General features: G+C 41.0%; 2 protein-coding genes across 2 annotated transcripts in view; one reads left to right on the top strand and one right to left on the bottom strand.

Annotated features, from left to right (window-relative positions):
- lrp2a (low density lipoprotein receptor-related protein 2a) overlaps positions 1 to 5,381 on the bottom strand; it is a 75,240-nt gene extending 69,859 nt beyond the window's left edge. The window contains exon 1 of the mRNA XM_072685638.1: positions 5,213 to 5,381. Coding sequence (XP_072541739.1) covers positions 5,213 to 5,381 — 169 coding nt within the window. The remainder of the gene's footprint in view (positions 1 to 5,212) is intronic.
- Positions 5,382 to 8,944: 3,563 nt separating this feature from the next.
- LOC140560930 (coiled-coil domain-containing protein 89) lies at positions 8,945 to 16,246 on the top strand. Its single transcript, XM_072685639.1, has 7 exons — positions 8,945 to 9,345; positions 11,310 to 11,782; positions 12,561 to 12,691; positions 12,775 to 12,911; positions 13,130 to 13,206; positions 13,715 to 13,814; positions 13,969 to 16,246. Exons 1-7 carry the CDS (start codon positions 9,286 to 9,288, stop codon positions 14,053 to 14,055), a joined length of 1,065 nt encoding a protein of 354 aa, XP_072541740.1. The 5' UTR covers positions 8,945 to 9,285; the 3' UTR covers positions 14,056 to 16,246.
- The last annotated feature ends 832 nt before the right edge of the window (positions 16,247 to 17,078 follow it).

Here is a 17,078-nt window from a genome sequence, read left to right on the forward strand (position 1 = left end):
TTGGACGTCTTAATTTAGGAATAAAAATGGAACTCAAGACTGGGTGAATAGCAACAATAACAGAGAACACCAAGATGATTGTTTCATCGGCCTTTGTGTGGAGAGTGGTCTGTATTATGCAAATGAATTTTTGTCCTGTTAAAGGGGTATGTGTTTTTTCCCTTCATTAATGCCTTTGCTCGAGCTGTTTTGTTTGGTTTAGAGTTTTCTTTTTTTTCTTTTTTTTTTTTCGCACCCCCCTCTTCCTTTTTTCGGACCATGTCTTTTCTAATTAGCCAACTTAAACCCACAGCAGGCGAGAATCCCCAAAACTATCTGAGGGGAAAGATAAGGGGGACGCCCCACCACCAGCCCACAAAGGGCAGTAGTGGAGGAATTTTCATTAGAATGAAGCCTCCCAAAGGCTTAGACCCCACTGTGAAATCACAATGGCACAATGGGCCGGCTGGCTGGGCTGCAGCCCTATAACTGAAAGTGTCAGCACGCCAATGGAGCCTATGGAGATGGATAACAGAATGGAGGAATACAGTAGAGCTTCCTGCGCAAAAAAGAAAGCCTAACAGAGGCCTCTTGGCCCATCCTCCTCCATCCTTCTATCACCTCCTTTAAAAAGAAAAAAAAAAACAACTCAAAACGGCACTTGCCAGTCGCTATCCCCCCCCCCCCACAACATCTCATTCTAGCTTTGTGGGGGCCATGGGAGAGGTTCTGCCTCTTTCATCAATGCCGCCTTGTTTTGGTGCGTCCCGGCAGTCTGGCTGAATGTGTTGGGGGGAAGACTGGCAGCACCGAGCGTCAGGGCCAGCCTCGCTGTCAGAGCAAAGGGCTGCTGCCTGTTTCATATGGAAATGGACGTGGCAGAATGCAGTCAATTGCTTAACAACTGACTTTGGCTCTCGCAGCTACATTGAAAGCAAAGAAAAGAGTCAGTGGTACACCGAAGGGGTTTGGCATGAACGGAAAGTAGAGAGGAGGCAAACCTGGACTGAGGCCGCATATTAAGCCATACTGATCAGCACAGCTGACTTTGAATGGAAGTGTATCGTCTGTGGATTGATTTTCATTTAATTTTGATTTTTTTATGTTCCATATATGTTAAAAAAGCATTATCTGAAACAATTAACAATTAATTGAGCATATCTTCATATCAGATACACATGAAAAACATAGGACCAGATGAAAAAGCTTTTTCTAAAGCCTACCAAAATGTGCAGCTTGTTGGATATGTGTGTATTACTGTCAGTAATTTGCCATGGACAATCCAGTCTAACATAATACAGAAATATAGCACGAAACCTTGCCTGCACGGAAGTTGTTGCTAATGGTGCTGCTAAGGGTGCTGTTTACAGTCAGGAGGATTAGAAGCCTTTATTAGTGCCAACTGTGTTAACTTCTGTTCGTATCTGTAATACAGCAGCACTGTTGCTCAAGGATTTACACCGGAAAAGGTCTGCCGCATGTGTGAGGTTTTAGGAGCACGTGTAAGAGTGGAACAGGGATTTGAAGGTTTAGTTCCTCAGCGTTAGAAATATAGACGTCGTTGATGATTGTTTGGCCTCGTCTTTCTGTTACAGCATGTGTTGCAATGTTCAGAATTTCTTTAAAAAACTACTAAAGATCTATGATGATCTACCTTGCTTGTTTTAGAAGACTGCATCCACAGAAAAATCTGAAAAAATCGCCATCCAGACACTACCAAGTCCTGTAGGCTTTAGAATTGGTCAGGCAGTCACACGTTAAATGCTGGAATTCAAGCAGCAGGTCATGGTCAGTCAGGAAGGCAGGTCAGTTGTCATTATTAAGCAAAGTTTATCCAGTACCTCAAACCTCTAAATAATAAGAAACGTCAGGGTCTTTGAGTTTGCAGCTAAACATATTAGCTGGACTGTTAACGGCTTACATATTCAACGCTTGTTTTGAAGTATAAAAGACTAACTCTGTAGCAAAATGTCTTCATCATCAAATTTGCCACAAATGTTCAACTAACCTTGACCATGATCATTAAGCAATGTCTAGCATTTACACAAAGAAAGTCAATTATCAACACTACATTACCTGCCATCTAACTTTTTATGCTGACATGAGCACCTTGGTTAGCACCTAACCCGTTTCGAAGGCATGCACGATCCATTGTGAAATCGTGACAGATAACCCATTAATAGCAATGATCAAACATGCACTGCATTGCATCTCCTAAGACCTTTGACCCCTGGCAGAAAGCAGGTCTGAAGCTGAAACCCTGAGGGACCTGGCGGAAGCAGGGCTCAGTGGATTAGGGAAAGTAACCTGTCCTCCTCCATCAGGGCCCTTTTGGTCATTTCCTCTCAAACACATGCTGAATAAAGCTGGATTAAAGAACCCATTCCTGGCTCACATTTCTGAGGAGATCAACCATGGCCACAGCCACAAATTTAACGTTTGAGGCAAACACAGCCCTATGGATCGCTGTTCATTCCCGAGGCTACACCCTGTAGATCCTGGCATAAATGAGACAGCAGTAATCCAACAGAGTTTGTGTGGGGGCTACATTTTGACTGCTTTTCAAGGACGTAACTGCCAGCAGTCTGTTCTGCGGGTTAAAGTGGTGAGGCCCAGACATCTAAAAATGTGAAAGCTTCTTTATGTCAGCACTAAGTGTCTTTTTGCCAGCAATTGACAGGAGATAAACGCACTACAGCAGATTAGTACAATACAATATAATACGATAGATAGGAATGTGTTATTCCTCAGTAAAGTTATTGCTACGTTGTTTAAAAGAGAACAGGTTTGGCAGCTGACTTCTCTGTAAACTCCATCCACTGTATGGATGCGTTAAGATCCAGCAGCTCACCTGATCTACTTTAATAAATGACTGATTTAACACATTAACAATTTTACAATCCCAGGAACCACCTTAGGAAGAAAGCAGGCTGTTTGCACTGTAGTCAGTGTAGTTACAGCATAATAAGAATTAGACGTAGCAGAACTGGGAATTTAAGGGGTTAACTAGGTCTTGGACGGGACATGGAATTACTGGGCTTCCACGACAGGAATCATTAGGCAGTACACTCAAACATGCAAACTTACCATGTGTTGTTCACTTGTTTACCTTCACTGACTGACTAGATAAATTGCATTATATATATATGATACTATTAAGTCTAGTTATACAGTCTTATGCAAATGTTTGGACACCCCTGGCCACATGGCATGTATTTTCTACATTTTAAGTGAAAATAAGTTCATATCCTCTATAGAGACATGATCCTGCATATTCTGAAGCACAAAGTAATTTTTGGTAAGACTGCTCATCATTTGCCTTTATCACAGTTTCAACTGGGTGTATGTGTTTAGTAGGTTTAGTATTATGTAAATACATGAAAATGTATGTAATACAGAAAATAAATAGAAAGTGTGTTCTGACACAGGCAGAATTATTTAAGTAGAGGATGTAAAGGATTAATTCGCTCATATAAGACTGTATATATATATTTATTTATATTCCAAAGGCTTTCACGCGGTGCCATGTATATCTGCCACCATCCATGAATGCAACGGTTGCAAATAGTCTTTATGGAAGATTATAACAGACTACTTGAATAAACCCGTCACAGGGCCAAGAAAAATGAAGCCAGAGGTCACAATTGCAAAACAACGATCTTAGGCATATACAACTTTTGAATATTTATATTTAGCATGCCAGAACAAAAAATAGCTTTGCTTCTTAAAACCCTTAAACCCTTTAAATCCTGTATGAAGGCCCACACTTCATTACCATCATGATTTACATCTCTTGCATGGGTCCTAAAATAGACCCATGTGCCACGTGCTGCCACACTGCTTCTACACTAGTTTTGGATCAATAACAGAAACATGAACTTTTAAGGAATTTAAAGGGTTAAAAGAAACAACGTGTCTTCGATCAAGTAGTCACGACAGTGCACCCCCTTTCCCTGTCCCTCGGATCCAAGGGGCCGTATTGGTGGCCCTGAACGGCAGCTGCAGTGTAATTAGTGGCTTGATTCACACTAAGGAGCTTACATACTAAGGGTTGAGCAAAAAAGAAAGCAGATTACAATCCGAGAGCCTCGCCAGGTCTAGCAACATTTTGCACCAGAAGACACGGGAACGTTCAAGGTTGTCAAACCACGGGCGACTACAAGTGACCCAAACGCGCTGGGCAGTTTCTATAAACAGTCTGAGCGAGGCATTAAGCTGTTTGGTCTCAGAGCGTTAAAATTGCTTTGAATTAGCTTTGTACTCCTGGCTTTGGGTCTAGAGATTGTCTGCTAGTCACATGCTTGCCTCGGTTGCCTAGCAACGGCAAAGCTCAGGCAAAAAGTTGCCGAGGGCCGCGCTCCAATATGCGCGCCTGCGTTCTACTTAGAACGCCTATCGAGTGCGCGCTGGTGTTCGAAGCAGAACGCCCCGTTCCACTACGACCGCCGAGCGTTCTATTTCGAGCTCCAGCACCGCGGCCAGGGTTCCCCGCGTTCCTTCAGTCCCAAATATAAACACACACTCGCTTAGCGCACTACCTAGTGCCCTTACACAAGTGCGGTTGATTGGGCAGCAGCCCGGGAGAACTTCGGGTCTGTCTGAGGCAGGCAGGCTTTTGTGCGCCAGATTAAGTAGCTAACAATTCTGATGTGAAACGTTACACAGACGATGAAGCGATGGATGAAACGTCTCGAAACGTCTAGTATCGAAGTAGCTAGTGTGCTTTTGTTTGTTGAGCATGCAAGCACAGAGCCATGCATTTTGAGAAACAGTGAGAAATAGTGGGTCTGTCTCTGTTTCCCACAGTAACTTCAGTACGGTCACAGTGCTGCTTGGGTGTTAAACAGGACTTTCTGTATGACTCCATTTCTGTGATTTAGCAGCATTCCCATGATCACATGTTGGTATCTGTAGGTGTCTGGTACTGGACAAGCGTCGTCGAGATAAGTGACAAGTGTCTTTAGCTGGGCTGGTTAACAGTCCAGTAAGTGCACGGACTGATAACTCAAAGTAACGGTGGCTATTTTTAGGTCTTTAACTAGGCTGCGCTGTAAGAGGTCCTCCTCCATTTAATCCAATGCAATTAAGATCACAATTAAGGTCATTAGATAAGAGTCTCTTGACAATGAACATCTATTGTTATCTTAGGCTCCACCACTAAAACTCAGTCTCGGTCAGGTATAGGCTTGGCAGACAGAAATATGAAGGAAAGGATGATATAATGGAAACTCACCTTGACAATTACAGCGCAGAGAGCAGAAAGTTAGCAGAACCACGAGCGTGCCGAGCAGTGCTGGCTGCATGTTGGTGCGGTGTGCAGCCCCTGCTGTAGCGGCCAGATGGAGCTGCTGGGACTGAGATGCTCTCACCGCTCTCTTCACCCTCTCTGTGTCCGGCCTCATGGAAAAGGGCGTTTACTAAAAGCTTAGACACACACTCACACTCATACTCCCCCCACCTCCGGCTCCTAGGATCAAATCCTGAGCTGGCACCCACAGATCACTGCCTAATGACTGCTCTCTCTCTCTCTCTCTCTCTCTCTCTCTCTCTCTCTCTCTCTCTCTCTCTATTTCTGATTATATATTTATTTATTTCATTTTATTATTTGCAATCATAAATATACACAGTTGAAACTGCGATAAAGGCAAATGAGGAGCAGTCTTATGCAAAACCTTGGACACCCTTGGCCAATTCCTTTTTTTTAATCAAGAAGTAGTAAGCATAGCTTTTGTATCTAAACAAACATAAAATTAAAATATATAAACAACGTTTTCATTGTCTTTTCTAACATAAAAAATTCAATCATCATTGTAGCCTGTGCAGAACTCTAGGCACTTAACAGAGTCTTAGGCAGAAATCACAGCTTGCAAACACCTTTAGTGGCAGCTAAAAGATTTATTCAGATCTTGTAGTCAGATTTTTTTTAGCATGGCCTAGTTTTTAGATATTATTGGGTCTTCTTGCAGGTACAGTTAGTTTACTACAAACGTTGAGCTGATGTTTGTGGAAGCACAGATGAACAGTCTAGCCTTAGCTTAACTGTCATGCAGGTTCTTGGTAGCCGATTGGGTGTCTTAGAGGAGCCCATGACTGCTGATTGATAGCGCAAAGTTTGAAAAGTCTGTGAATTCATGAAGCTTGATCTAGCTGATATGCCTCAATATGCTGAAACTATTGTGTTTCGTGTTCAATAAAATACAGAAGCTGTGTTTACCACTTCTCAATGAAACAGATGATAAACTGTGCTATCTGACAATGTGTGCTCAAACCTTTGCATAAGAACCAAACGTGAGTGACTTTCTCACATAATGCTGTTTCTTATAGTTGCTAAATTAAGTAAATACTGCTGCTGGTTGTTTGTGTGTCTAAATGTGTGTCAATCAACCAATCTTGGTTTCATGAATGTGTGTGTGTGCTCATATTTGAGTGTGTACGTGTGTGTTTTAAATTTACGAACAGTAACATAGACTTTGTAAGGCCTAATGTATGATTGTAGAGTATAGCTGTCTATCCTTGATGAGCTGAAGAGCTTTTTTGTGGTTAACTTGGACATTAAACATCCGGCAGCAGGTTTAGCAGCCCACAAATCTTAAGGTGGCCAACTTTACCTGTATACAATCTGATATGGATTGGGATATGGATGGACTAGGTCCACCTGAAATGTTAGCTGTGATGTTTGCTTCTCGTAGAAGAACCAGAAATGTCATTCTAAGCAGGCTATAATAGGATCAAGAGCCAGAAGACCATTATACTCACCCGGCCATATACAAATATACAACAGCACACAACATTGGTACAACATATACACAGGGTCTGTGTTTATGGGAACACACAGTAGGCTACAAGTCAGAAAGGCACAGACTACAGGTAGGGCACTTAAGCAAGACAGCATGGGAGCTTCATAACTTGGTTCCCACTACAACAACAAATACAACATCATACAATAAATATACACAAGATAGTATGAGACAGAAAGTAAAGTATGTAGTAAAAGTAAATTGAGCAGTTCTGGGTAATCTACCCAGACAAATTACACCTAAACTGTAAAAGCACTCTGTATAGGTTGTGGTGTGGTGTTGGGAATGGTTTCTTGGCACATTTTGTGCCCCTTAATGCCAATTCATCATTGATTGACAAGGCAAAAGTGGGTGGTAGACACTCACACTGATATCTCCAAATCAGGCAACCAGTGAACTTAGCTCCTTTAAGAAACACCTATCACTGACACAGATATCCTCTGAGATGATGAAGCACTATCTGATATTTTTTGTTATTTTTGTTAGTTATCCAGAACTAATCATCCAATATCAGTACCTGACCTCACTAATGCTCTTTCTCACTGCAGTGAACTTAGCATAAACCTCTTCACTGATGAGCAAAAGGGCCGCAAACCTATATCCTTCACTTCAGAAGACATTTTGGCCGTATTTAAGAATTACTCCGAAGACAGAAGATCACAGCAACAAACTATGATCATGTGTAATTTTCCAGAATGCATAGGAAATATGTCAGACTTAAAAAAAAGGGGATATCAAGGACACTTTTGACTTAGGCTTCTAATAAGCCTGACCTCTGAACATCCACAGGTCACCAAACAGCCATGACCAAGCAACTACAGTGGTTCTCAATCCTTGTGCTGCACTGCACTTGCCCATAGCCAAATATCAGGGAACACACAACTACTAGCTTACTACAAAAATAACCAGTATTGACCAAGAGCCTCTCAGTAAGGAGTTCAGCCACCACACGCTGCCAGAAAACCTCCAGTTGTTTCTACGTCTCTGGAACTGTACTGGAGGTACAGTACTGACAACCGTTCCTCCAAAAGATATATTCTCTCAGTTGATGCTTTGGTGATGATGGTGCAGAGCTCTGTCTAACACTGAACTGAGATCGGCTCACTGCACAGGCCATAGCATATGATTTACCACTATTACTTACTTACATGAACCATTCAGTGAACCCTCATGCCTTGTAGATAAGGGCACTGTGTAGAAAGAGTCCACTCCTTAGAAATGTCAGAAATGTTAAATCACACTCTTTACCATCGTATCAATTGTCAGTGACCCTTCAGACCCTGAGTAGGCTCCAGTCTCTGTGGAGGTGTAGGGTTCAAATCCCAACACTCCCAACCAAAGGTTGGTTTGTTAGGTTTGTTATCTGGGTCTACTAAAGCTGCAGCTGTTAGGACCTTGAGCAAGGCCCTTAACCCTCTCTGGCTCTGTGCTCTGACCCCAGCTTTCTAAGCAGGGTATGTGAAGAATTTCACGGCACTGTACAAGTATTAAGAACAACAAAGGCACATTAAAGTACTCTAAGTGAACAAGACCAAAACCATGGTAGAAAACTACCCTCAGACAGAACCACTGGACTCCCTCACTGTAGGGCACTACAGTACTCATGCCTGCACCATTCTATTGGTTTATACCACATGGCCACTCGTGGAGAAATGGCAAGGGATGAAGCATCTACCTCAGTCCATGTTTTTTACATCACTTTCTCAACTTTCTCATCATTACAAAAACTCCTTAATGAGTCTTTGTAATGAAAAGCTTATATATTTACAGACCTGCTTCATCCATCTCTGTGCAGTTGCAGGTGTCCGTTCTGGCAGATCTTTGTAAATGATGCGTCTGTCAATCATGCACTAATATTGAATCTTCCTCTGCCATTTGTCTGTTATCTGGTAACAATGTGTTTTGGTACCTGTTGTGGTATCTACTGTGGTAGTTGTTGTCGACCAGAGGAGAATAGCTTCCCTATTTGAGTTCTGGTTCCTCTTGGTTTGTTCCTCTTGATATCAGGGAGTTCCCCCTTGCCATCTGTGCCATACTTAACCTGCTTATATAAATCAATTTCAATTGAACTGAATTCAACTGACCAGATCTTCATCAAGCAGAACCATCTACCTGAACACTTTGAGCAATGGCGCCATCTAGTGTTCCTCACTGGAGGCTCAGCAGTCATTATGGATGAAGCTCCGAGGAAGAGCAGTAGTGGAGGAAAAGGCTGGTTTTGCATGATTCAGCTCTAACCTCTGCACACAGGACAATCTTTTAATATTTGACAGTAGGATTTTATGAAATCCACCATAGCTTAGTTTGTAGAGAAATAGTCGTAGCATCAATTTACAAAGCAATCTCAGCGAATCTCTGTAACCCATAGCAACCAGAGAAACTTTCGAGCTGATCACAGGCTAACACTGAGACTGGGAGCAACAATGGGTCGGTGATTTTTAACAAAGACACCACATCTCATTCATTTTGAGATCTCATCCTTTTCTCGAAGCAAAAAAAAAACGAAAGCATGACATCTCCTCAAAGAAATCCCAAAGACCTCAAGACGATGATCATAGACACCAAACAGGTACAGTAGCGCTGCAAGGCTATCCTTTATTCTAGCCATCTAATTCATTCAACAGCTCCTAATTTAGACACTGTTTGGACGCTGTTCGTCCCAGACTGCTGAATGCACCATGAGCAGGGTGGACCGTGCTGGAAAAATACCAAACTACTGTAGCAGCGCGGCGCAGCTTTAGCTCTCCAACATGACCTGCGTAGCTTTTTCAGTGCAATCAGACAGTCTAACCATGTCCACTTTTCCATTTCCAGTCACCTTCCTGTGCGACCTGCCCTGTCTGTAGGGCATGCAAAAGCTTTCTTTCAGACTGCTGCATGCGTAGTTGCTTGGATAAAGAATGGGGATGGGGTTTTGTTGTTTTCCTTGCAGTAACAAAGAGGTGTCTGTTAGGGGTGTAACGATACACAGTGCCATGTGTTATCAGATTGGATACAGTTCGATGTCATGTATAATTATATAGCTGTCTTTCATTAAAAATGCAATATTCATAGAATTCATATAATGTAGCACAGGGCAGCAGCAGATTTTAAAAGGTGTGTTATATTGTAAGCCCATATGAAACACTGTAGACTAGAATGAATTCTATACTGGACCAGAATACCAGTGTTCCAGACACACATGCTGGTTCATACTGGTCTGCCGCAGGTCTGGTTGACCAGCATATCTGTGTTCAAAACACAACAAATGTGGGCTTATACTTAACCCAAGGTCCAGCTCAAGACCAGCTTTTGCTGGTAGCTGGTTTCAGATGGTCTAAGCTGGTCTTTGAAGGTCAAGGTGGTTGAAAAGCTGGTGATCCAGGCAAGAACATACCCTGTTGTGGTCATGCTTGGTCTTACCATGCTTGGTCATGCTATGACCAGCATGACCAACGAGACCACAGTGGTTACTCAGCTTGGTCTTGCTGGTCATGCTGGTCAACGAGCACAGTCACGCTTGGTCTTAGCCTGGTCAGGTTGATCATGTTTGTAGACCGGCCAAACCATCAACCAAATACATACCCTATGCTAAGAGCTAAACTGCAGCTTAGCCACTGGCTTGATCTGTGTTTTTTTCAGCAGGGTAGTCTGGTGCAGATCTGGTGCAGGTCTGGTGCAGGTCTGGTTGACTGGCATATCTGTGTTCAAACCACAACAAATTCTGGTGTAGACTGGTCTGGTGATGATTGACTAGCATACCAGTTTTCAAAACACACTAACATACTGACCAGGGTTTTTTGTTTTAATCAGGGAGGGTATCTGCAGGTATCAGAAAATGAAATATAATACTTTAAAAGTAATTTTGAAAAATTAGGAAAACAGATACAGTTAGTAGTGCTACCTGATACCTGTATGTGGGAATTTCAGTCAATTTTATTCATTAACCATGCATACATGCTAAAATAAAGCAATCTCAAATAAATAATAAAAGCATACTCTTTCATTTTGTATGTGAAAACTTACTGATAGACAAATGAATTCTTCCCAGTCTACTGAATAAGATTAGCCTGTTAGCTATCTACCAAGCTGTTTGGCCTACAATGAAATAAAGGTTTAATAAAACCTTTGAATTGTTATAGTCCTACAAACATTTTGTAATATGCTTGCATCCATCAGATTCTGCTGGTGTAGGTTCCTTTTTTTAGTGATACGTACAAAAGTAGGGAGTCAATCCCAAAAAGAGGTGATTAACCAGTTTCAGGCATTTAGGAATTGTGTGTTGACTCCAAAGCTTTGGATTAAATTCTGAGGTATTCAGGTTTGCCCATGCTTTCACAGAGTGTGAGATATATTCTGTCACTGTGTAGATGGCATGTCTGTCCAGTTTCCCCTTGTGGTTAACTTTCTGAACTGCTCAACATTCTACATGAAACAACATGTTAAGTCGCTTTACTCAACCAGACTGAAAATCCAGCAAAGTAACTGATGTAACAAGCTGCGCATACTGTGAGTGAATACTTTTACTGTTTCTGTTGCATTTTTTACTGTAAGGACATGGATGACGTCCACCAGGCTCTGGAGAAACTGAGGGGGCTTTCCCAGGAGGAGAGGAGCGAGGCCGAAATGTTGCGTTCCAGAATTGATGAGCAGTCCAGCCTCATTTGCATTCTAAAGCAGCGGGCAGATGAGATGCTGCTTCGATGTCAGGCTCTGGAGCGGATCAATGCAGAACTGGAGAAGCTTCAAGCTGATGTTCAGACGGAGCTTGAGAATGAGCACCAGAGGTCTGAACAGCTGGAGCAGAGGTTCATGGACCTTGCGGCCAACCACAGAGAGCTGATCAACTTCAAAGATGAGTACAAACGGCAGAACGTCGAGCTGCTGAAAGAGAACGAGAGGCTCAGGGAAGAGAACGATAAACTGTTCAGTAAAGAGCTAGCGGAGAAAGAGGAGACCATTCTGAAACTGACCCAAGAGCTGAGAGACCTTGCGGAGCAACACAGGCATTTGGAAAAGGAATATCAGTAAGCATCAATCAGTTGAAATCCATTGAAAGCTTATGCTGCGTTCCATTAAGGTCTGAAGTTAGATGTCGGAGCTGGGAAAGACGTCATGCCTGAGTTGACCGCGTTCCAGTTAACCTCCGGAGACCCAGACTTTTGCTTGGTGTGCATTTTTAATTTCTCCAGTTTGGGATTAGCAGGACCTAACAAGTATAAAAACTAAACTTAGTCTTTCTACAGGAAGTCATTTTTGCAAAAAAAATAATGTCCCCATATGAGGACACAGGGTCTCAAGAGGTTAAACATTCAGATGAATGTTCACTTTTTCAAAACAGTTCCAAAAACAGTTAGCTAAAGATTTTGGAGTTTGCCACGACTGGTTTGACAATCCTTTACAGGTGTTTTATGGTAAAGCTAACCGACATATGTCCCAGGTTATCATTGTTAGTGATGACAACACATTATGTGGTATTTTGCACATCCAAACCCCATGGAAACATGTCCAGTACTGTGTGTACGACTCATCTGACGAGGCACAAATAGAATAGAAGTGGTAATAAACTGTTTAATTCTACTTAATTTACTATGGTTGATGTGTGGTGCAGCCATCTTGGATTTTGACCTCGATCCAAATGTTGGTGAGGTTCTCTTGACTTTCCAAGTTGGAAATCTAACTGGTGTGGGTTTTTAATTTAATATTTCCTCAAACTCAAAAACTCAGAAACTCCGACATCCCAGCCCAAAATTTTGAACAGAACTTTTACAAGTGAAGAAATTTCTTTGTTTATCATTTCCACAGGGATAAAACAACAGGCTTCCAGTTGAAGATAAAGGAGCTGATGAACCTCCATCAGATAAAAGAAGCCTCATTACAAGATGAGTTGCACAATACTCAGAAACAGCTAAAGAATGCTGTAGAAATGTGTGCAGGTATGGTCAACCGTAGGTCAGCTATGCACAGCTCACTTTTATCATCTTTACTGTATACTGCCATGTTTCTTTCTTTCTGCTAGAGATGGATCTGAAGCTCAGGCAAAGTCACGAAAGAGGCATGACGAAAGAAACTGAGAACCAGGAGAAGCTTGAAGCGCTCATGAAGGAGAAGAATGAGCTACTAGAACTGTCCATGCAAAGGGGGAAAATCATACAGGTGGGAACTACATTAAACTACATTCAAATAGAATAGCAGCTTGGCTCAATAAACCACAATTCACCTTTAAATACTGATGCCAGCTTAGGGGACCTTATTCACCAACAATATGATAAATAACTATAATAAAAGCAAAGCTAGATTAATTTTGATGTATAAAATGAAAGGAATGACATGTGCAGTGTTACAGAAGAGAATGTGGTTCCTCCTCCTGACAGGATAAGCAAGTGGAAATCCAAGAGTTAGAAAAGAAGAAGCAAGAGGCAGAAAATGCCAGGCAGGATGCAGAAAGCAGGTATGAGTCTTAAACACCACAGTAAAGACAGCATACAGAAATCAGCCATAACATTATAACTAGACTGGTGAAGTGCATAACTTCTAGAATCTGGTTCTTAGGGGGTATTCATGGTATACAGTGACCAGTACCTACCAAAAGTGCTCCAAAGAAGGACAATCAGTTATCCGGCAACAGGGTCTTTGGTGCCCAAGGCTTATTAATTCTCATGGGCCCTACCTCACAACTTGTTAGTCTTGGTACCAGATACCACAGGTCACTTTCAGAGGTCTTGTTGAGTCGATGCCTTAATGGTCAGAGCTGTTTTGGTGGCACAAGGGGGACACACTACACAACATTGGGCAGGTGTCAATGTTATGGCTGATTGGTGTATACCTCTTACGTTCCCCATTTTGAATTGGGAACTGCAGCACAAAAAGCAAAAGTCTGTCTGATTTTTCAGACTGCCAGTGCACCGATGTGTTAAGCAGAGACAGCAGAGCACTCTAGACTTGTTGTCTTTTTTCAGGTTTGAGAGAGAAGCTGCTGCAGTGGATGGAAAATTGAGAGTGAAGGAGCTCCAGCATGCTCTCGACAAAGCTGAGGAGAAATGTAACGATCTTAAGAAGGTCTGTTAATTTTACAAGAGGAAGAGAAAACCTGTGAATACCTAATCTGTTAATGTGGCGAAAGGCGGAAAAGCAGTCCTGAATAGTTCTGTCAGTGTGTTTATGTGTTATTATGTGTTCTATGTTGTAAATGTGTGTCATGTTACATTTTCAGGACTTTGAGGCGTATAAAAAGCACAGCAGCAACTTGCTGGCAAAAGAAAAGGAGTTAAATGCCAAACTTCGCCACATGATCAACTGAGTTCTCCATCAACCCATACCATCCAACTCATCCTTGTCATTAAAAGAAGATTAATTCTTTCAATCACATTTTTACATCAAAATTACATACATCATATAAAAAGCCATAAAACCACTTATTCCAGCACCTATAATTTACTTTTTAAAATTGGGCAAATGTCAGATAAATCCAAGCAAGTTTGATATAAATGTTAGTATATGCACTAGTAATTCATTAAAGAAGACAGAAATGATTAAACCATCTCAAATACAACAAAACCTCACAGCTTCCACAACTATACAGAACTGTTCAAAATCAGTGAATTGTTGCTCCACTCATTGGGAGTGTGTGTAAGAGAAGAATATTAAAACAGTGTAATGGCTGGGAATATGGTTGTCTGGGCTGCTCCACTAGAGGGCAATACAGCTGGTTTTGCAAGTTCTGTTGAGGTTAAGTAAATTCAGAAGTAGGTATTTAAAAATGGTAGGGTCAGATAATAAACACACACAAACACGCTAATTAAATTTCAAACTGCAAACTAAAATCTACCTTGAAGGCAAATTTGAGATGACCTGAACCTGGAATGACCTGACCTGAACCTTCCCACTTCCAGAACTGTGTGAAAGTGAGTCACTCAATAATAAATAAATAAACAAACAAATAAATTAAAAAATAGCTATTCTTATTATTATTAATCACTAGATTAAAATGTAGGCCTCATATGGTGGCATGCAAACCTTTGGGCACCCCAGTGAAATTTCCTGTTGCTGTGAAAGAAAGTAAGAAAGTAAAAAGTCATTAGATTTTTAAAAGACATAAAGATAATATTTTTATTTAAGATTTTAAGCAAGTTTACTTTTATTGTTTATCTGCATCTTTTACCATTTTAAAATAAAAAAAAGGAAAATGGCCTGAAGATCTTTTGGCAAGATGTTTAGGTCAGGGGGCCGCACACCAATCTTGAGGTGTACTTGTGATCCACACCTCAAGAAGCTATTCTTGTTTAATCTTCAGCTTTTTTTTTTTTTTGACAGGCTGCATACTGTATGTTTCTAGATATAGCTAGTCTCATATTTTTGCTCATGGCAGCCAAAAGGTTTTATTTTAAAATTATTCATTTACAGAAAATATTAGGCTTGTTAAGATGTCACTTTAAAAACTGGCCCTGTATTGTGTGGTAAGGACACAATCAAGGTTTTGCATGAAAGTCATATTTATGTCTGCTAAATCTTCCTGACTGTCTTTTTCAGGGGGTTTGATTTTGACTTTCTAGCAATGCTTCAAGCATTTCTCTCTGAAAAATTCCCCTAATCCTGCAGACCTCAACTTGATCTCCACTGTTTTTGTTAACTGCCATTGCTTAATTACATTACGAACAGAGGATATGGCTACTGGGAAATGCTTTGCTAGGTTCTTATATACTTATTTGTCGGAATTTTCATTTTCAGAATGCTAGGCAGCTTCTTATATATCTGTTGGGACAAGGTTTCAGGAGTCAGAATATTTAGCTTAATTAAGCTTTGAAAGCAAGCCATAGCCCTTACAAAGGCCTGGAATAATGGTAAAAAGTTCAGAACGCTCAAATATAATTTATATGATAAAAACAAGATTCTTTAACTTTTTACAGTAACTATTTACATTAGAAATTGTGACCAGGGGTGCTCAAACGTTTGCATGCCACTTTATAGTGTAGTGAATCACCACCTGTTATACTAGTGGGTCAGTTTTGGCAGTGGTAGTTTGCAATGTGTAGTTTGCTCAGTAGTCTTTTATATTATGACTAGTTCATCAGTGACACTAGACTCATTAATATTTACTTGTTACTATTCGGCATAAATATTCCTCCACAAATGGAAAGCATCTATACACATGTCTATACACAGGTCAGTCTGAGTCAAGCTGTGTTTAGCAGAACCTAATGAACATGTTTAACAGTTGATCATAGTACTTTTCTGACATTTGGGAAATTGAGTTGTTAAAAGGCTGCTGTCCGGCTCAGTAATTTCAGGGTCGTTTCCAGTCTAATGCTCAGACGGTAGCTCAAATGATAGAGACACTGAGTACAGTGGTTATTTTGTCTGTGTGTTTATGTTTTGTTTTATGGAACATCTGGACACTCACCCATTTCACCAGGGAGCCTTTTAAAGGCAACCTGTTTTCTTAGAAGCATTTGGTTAAACTCAGCTTCTGGATACTTTTACATTTTACAGTTTATAAAACTTTTGAAAGAATCTTTTGTAATTTGTGTAATTTTTGGATTTAGGCTTAAATTGAGGTTTTTTTAGTAAATCTGTGGAAGTTTATTGCAGTAGAAAAAGTACATGGATAATAGACGTGTTAGCCATTGAGCAGTGTTTTGTAGCAAGTGCCCCATATCTGTATTAGTGGGCAATTTACTTACCCCTTTTTTCCCTCTATACTTACAACTAGAGCACTACACATACCCTTTATGCCCAAGCGCTTATATACTCTTTTACCCGATGTTTCTTCCAAAATCAAGGGTACAAATTGTGAGGTTACCTTCCCTTTCTGCAGTAAAAGCCTATAGAAAGGCTTTACACTAGATGTTGGAACATTGCTGTGAGGATTTAATTGCATTCAGTCACAAGAGCATTAGCGGGGTTAGGAGGATAATAATGGATGATTGGGTCTGGATCACAGATGTTACCCCAGCTCATCCCAAAACTATTCAATAGAGCTGCATCACTCCAGATAATGCCATTCCACTGCTCATCCGTTAAATGTAAAGGGCTTTATACCCTGCTAGCCGAGGTTTGGCATTGGGCATGGTTACCTTCGGCTCATGTGCTTTTCTATGTAGATTATGTAGAAGTTGTTTGCACGCAATTGAACACCTGTCAGCAATTAGTGCACCTTAAAGTAGCTGAGTTTATTCAATAGCAGGTGTTTTTGGAGACTGGAGACATATAGTGGATATCTGCTCTTTATTTTAGAAGCTAGAAAGCACTGTTAATTTGAATCAGACAGTGTATATAAGCACTTTGTGTTCTGTGTTTTTCTCCTTCTGCTTTCTATAAGCACTT

Source organism: Salminus brasiliensis, chromosome 8 (genome assembly GCF_030463535.1).
Source record: "Salminus brasiliensis chromosome 8, fSalBra1.hap2, whole genome shotgun sequence".
In the NCBI taxonomy this organism is placed as follows: domain Eukaryota; kingdom Metazoa; phylum Chordata; class Actinopteri; order Characiformes; family Bryconidae; genus Salminus; species Salminus brasiliensis.

What these genes read in the sequence shown, in the direction of transcription:
- LOC140560930 (XM_072685639.1), top strand. Translation starts at nt 9,286, where the DNA reads ATGACATCTCCTCAAAGAAATCCCAAAGACCTCAAGACGATGATCATA. An exon ending in TGCTGTAGAAATGTGTGCAG is followed by an intron (nt 12,692 to 12,774) that starts GTATGGTCAACC and finishes TCTTTCTGCTAG; the next exon opens with AGATGGATCTGAAGCTCAGG. An exon ending in AATGTAACGATCTTAAGAAG is followed by an intron (nt 13,815 to 13,968) that starts GTCTGTTAATTT and finishes TTACATTTTCAG; the next exon opens with GACTTTGAGGCGTATAAAAA.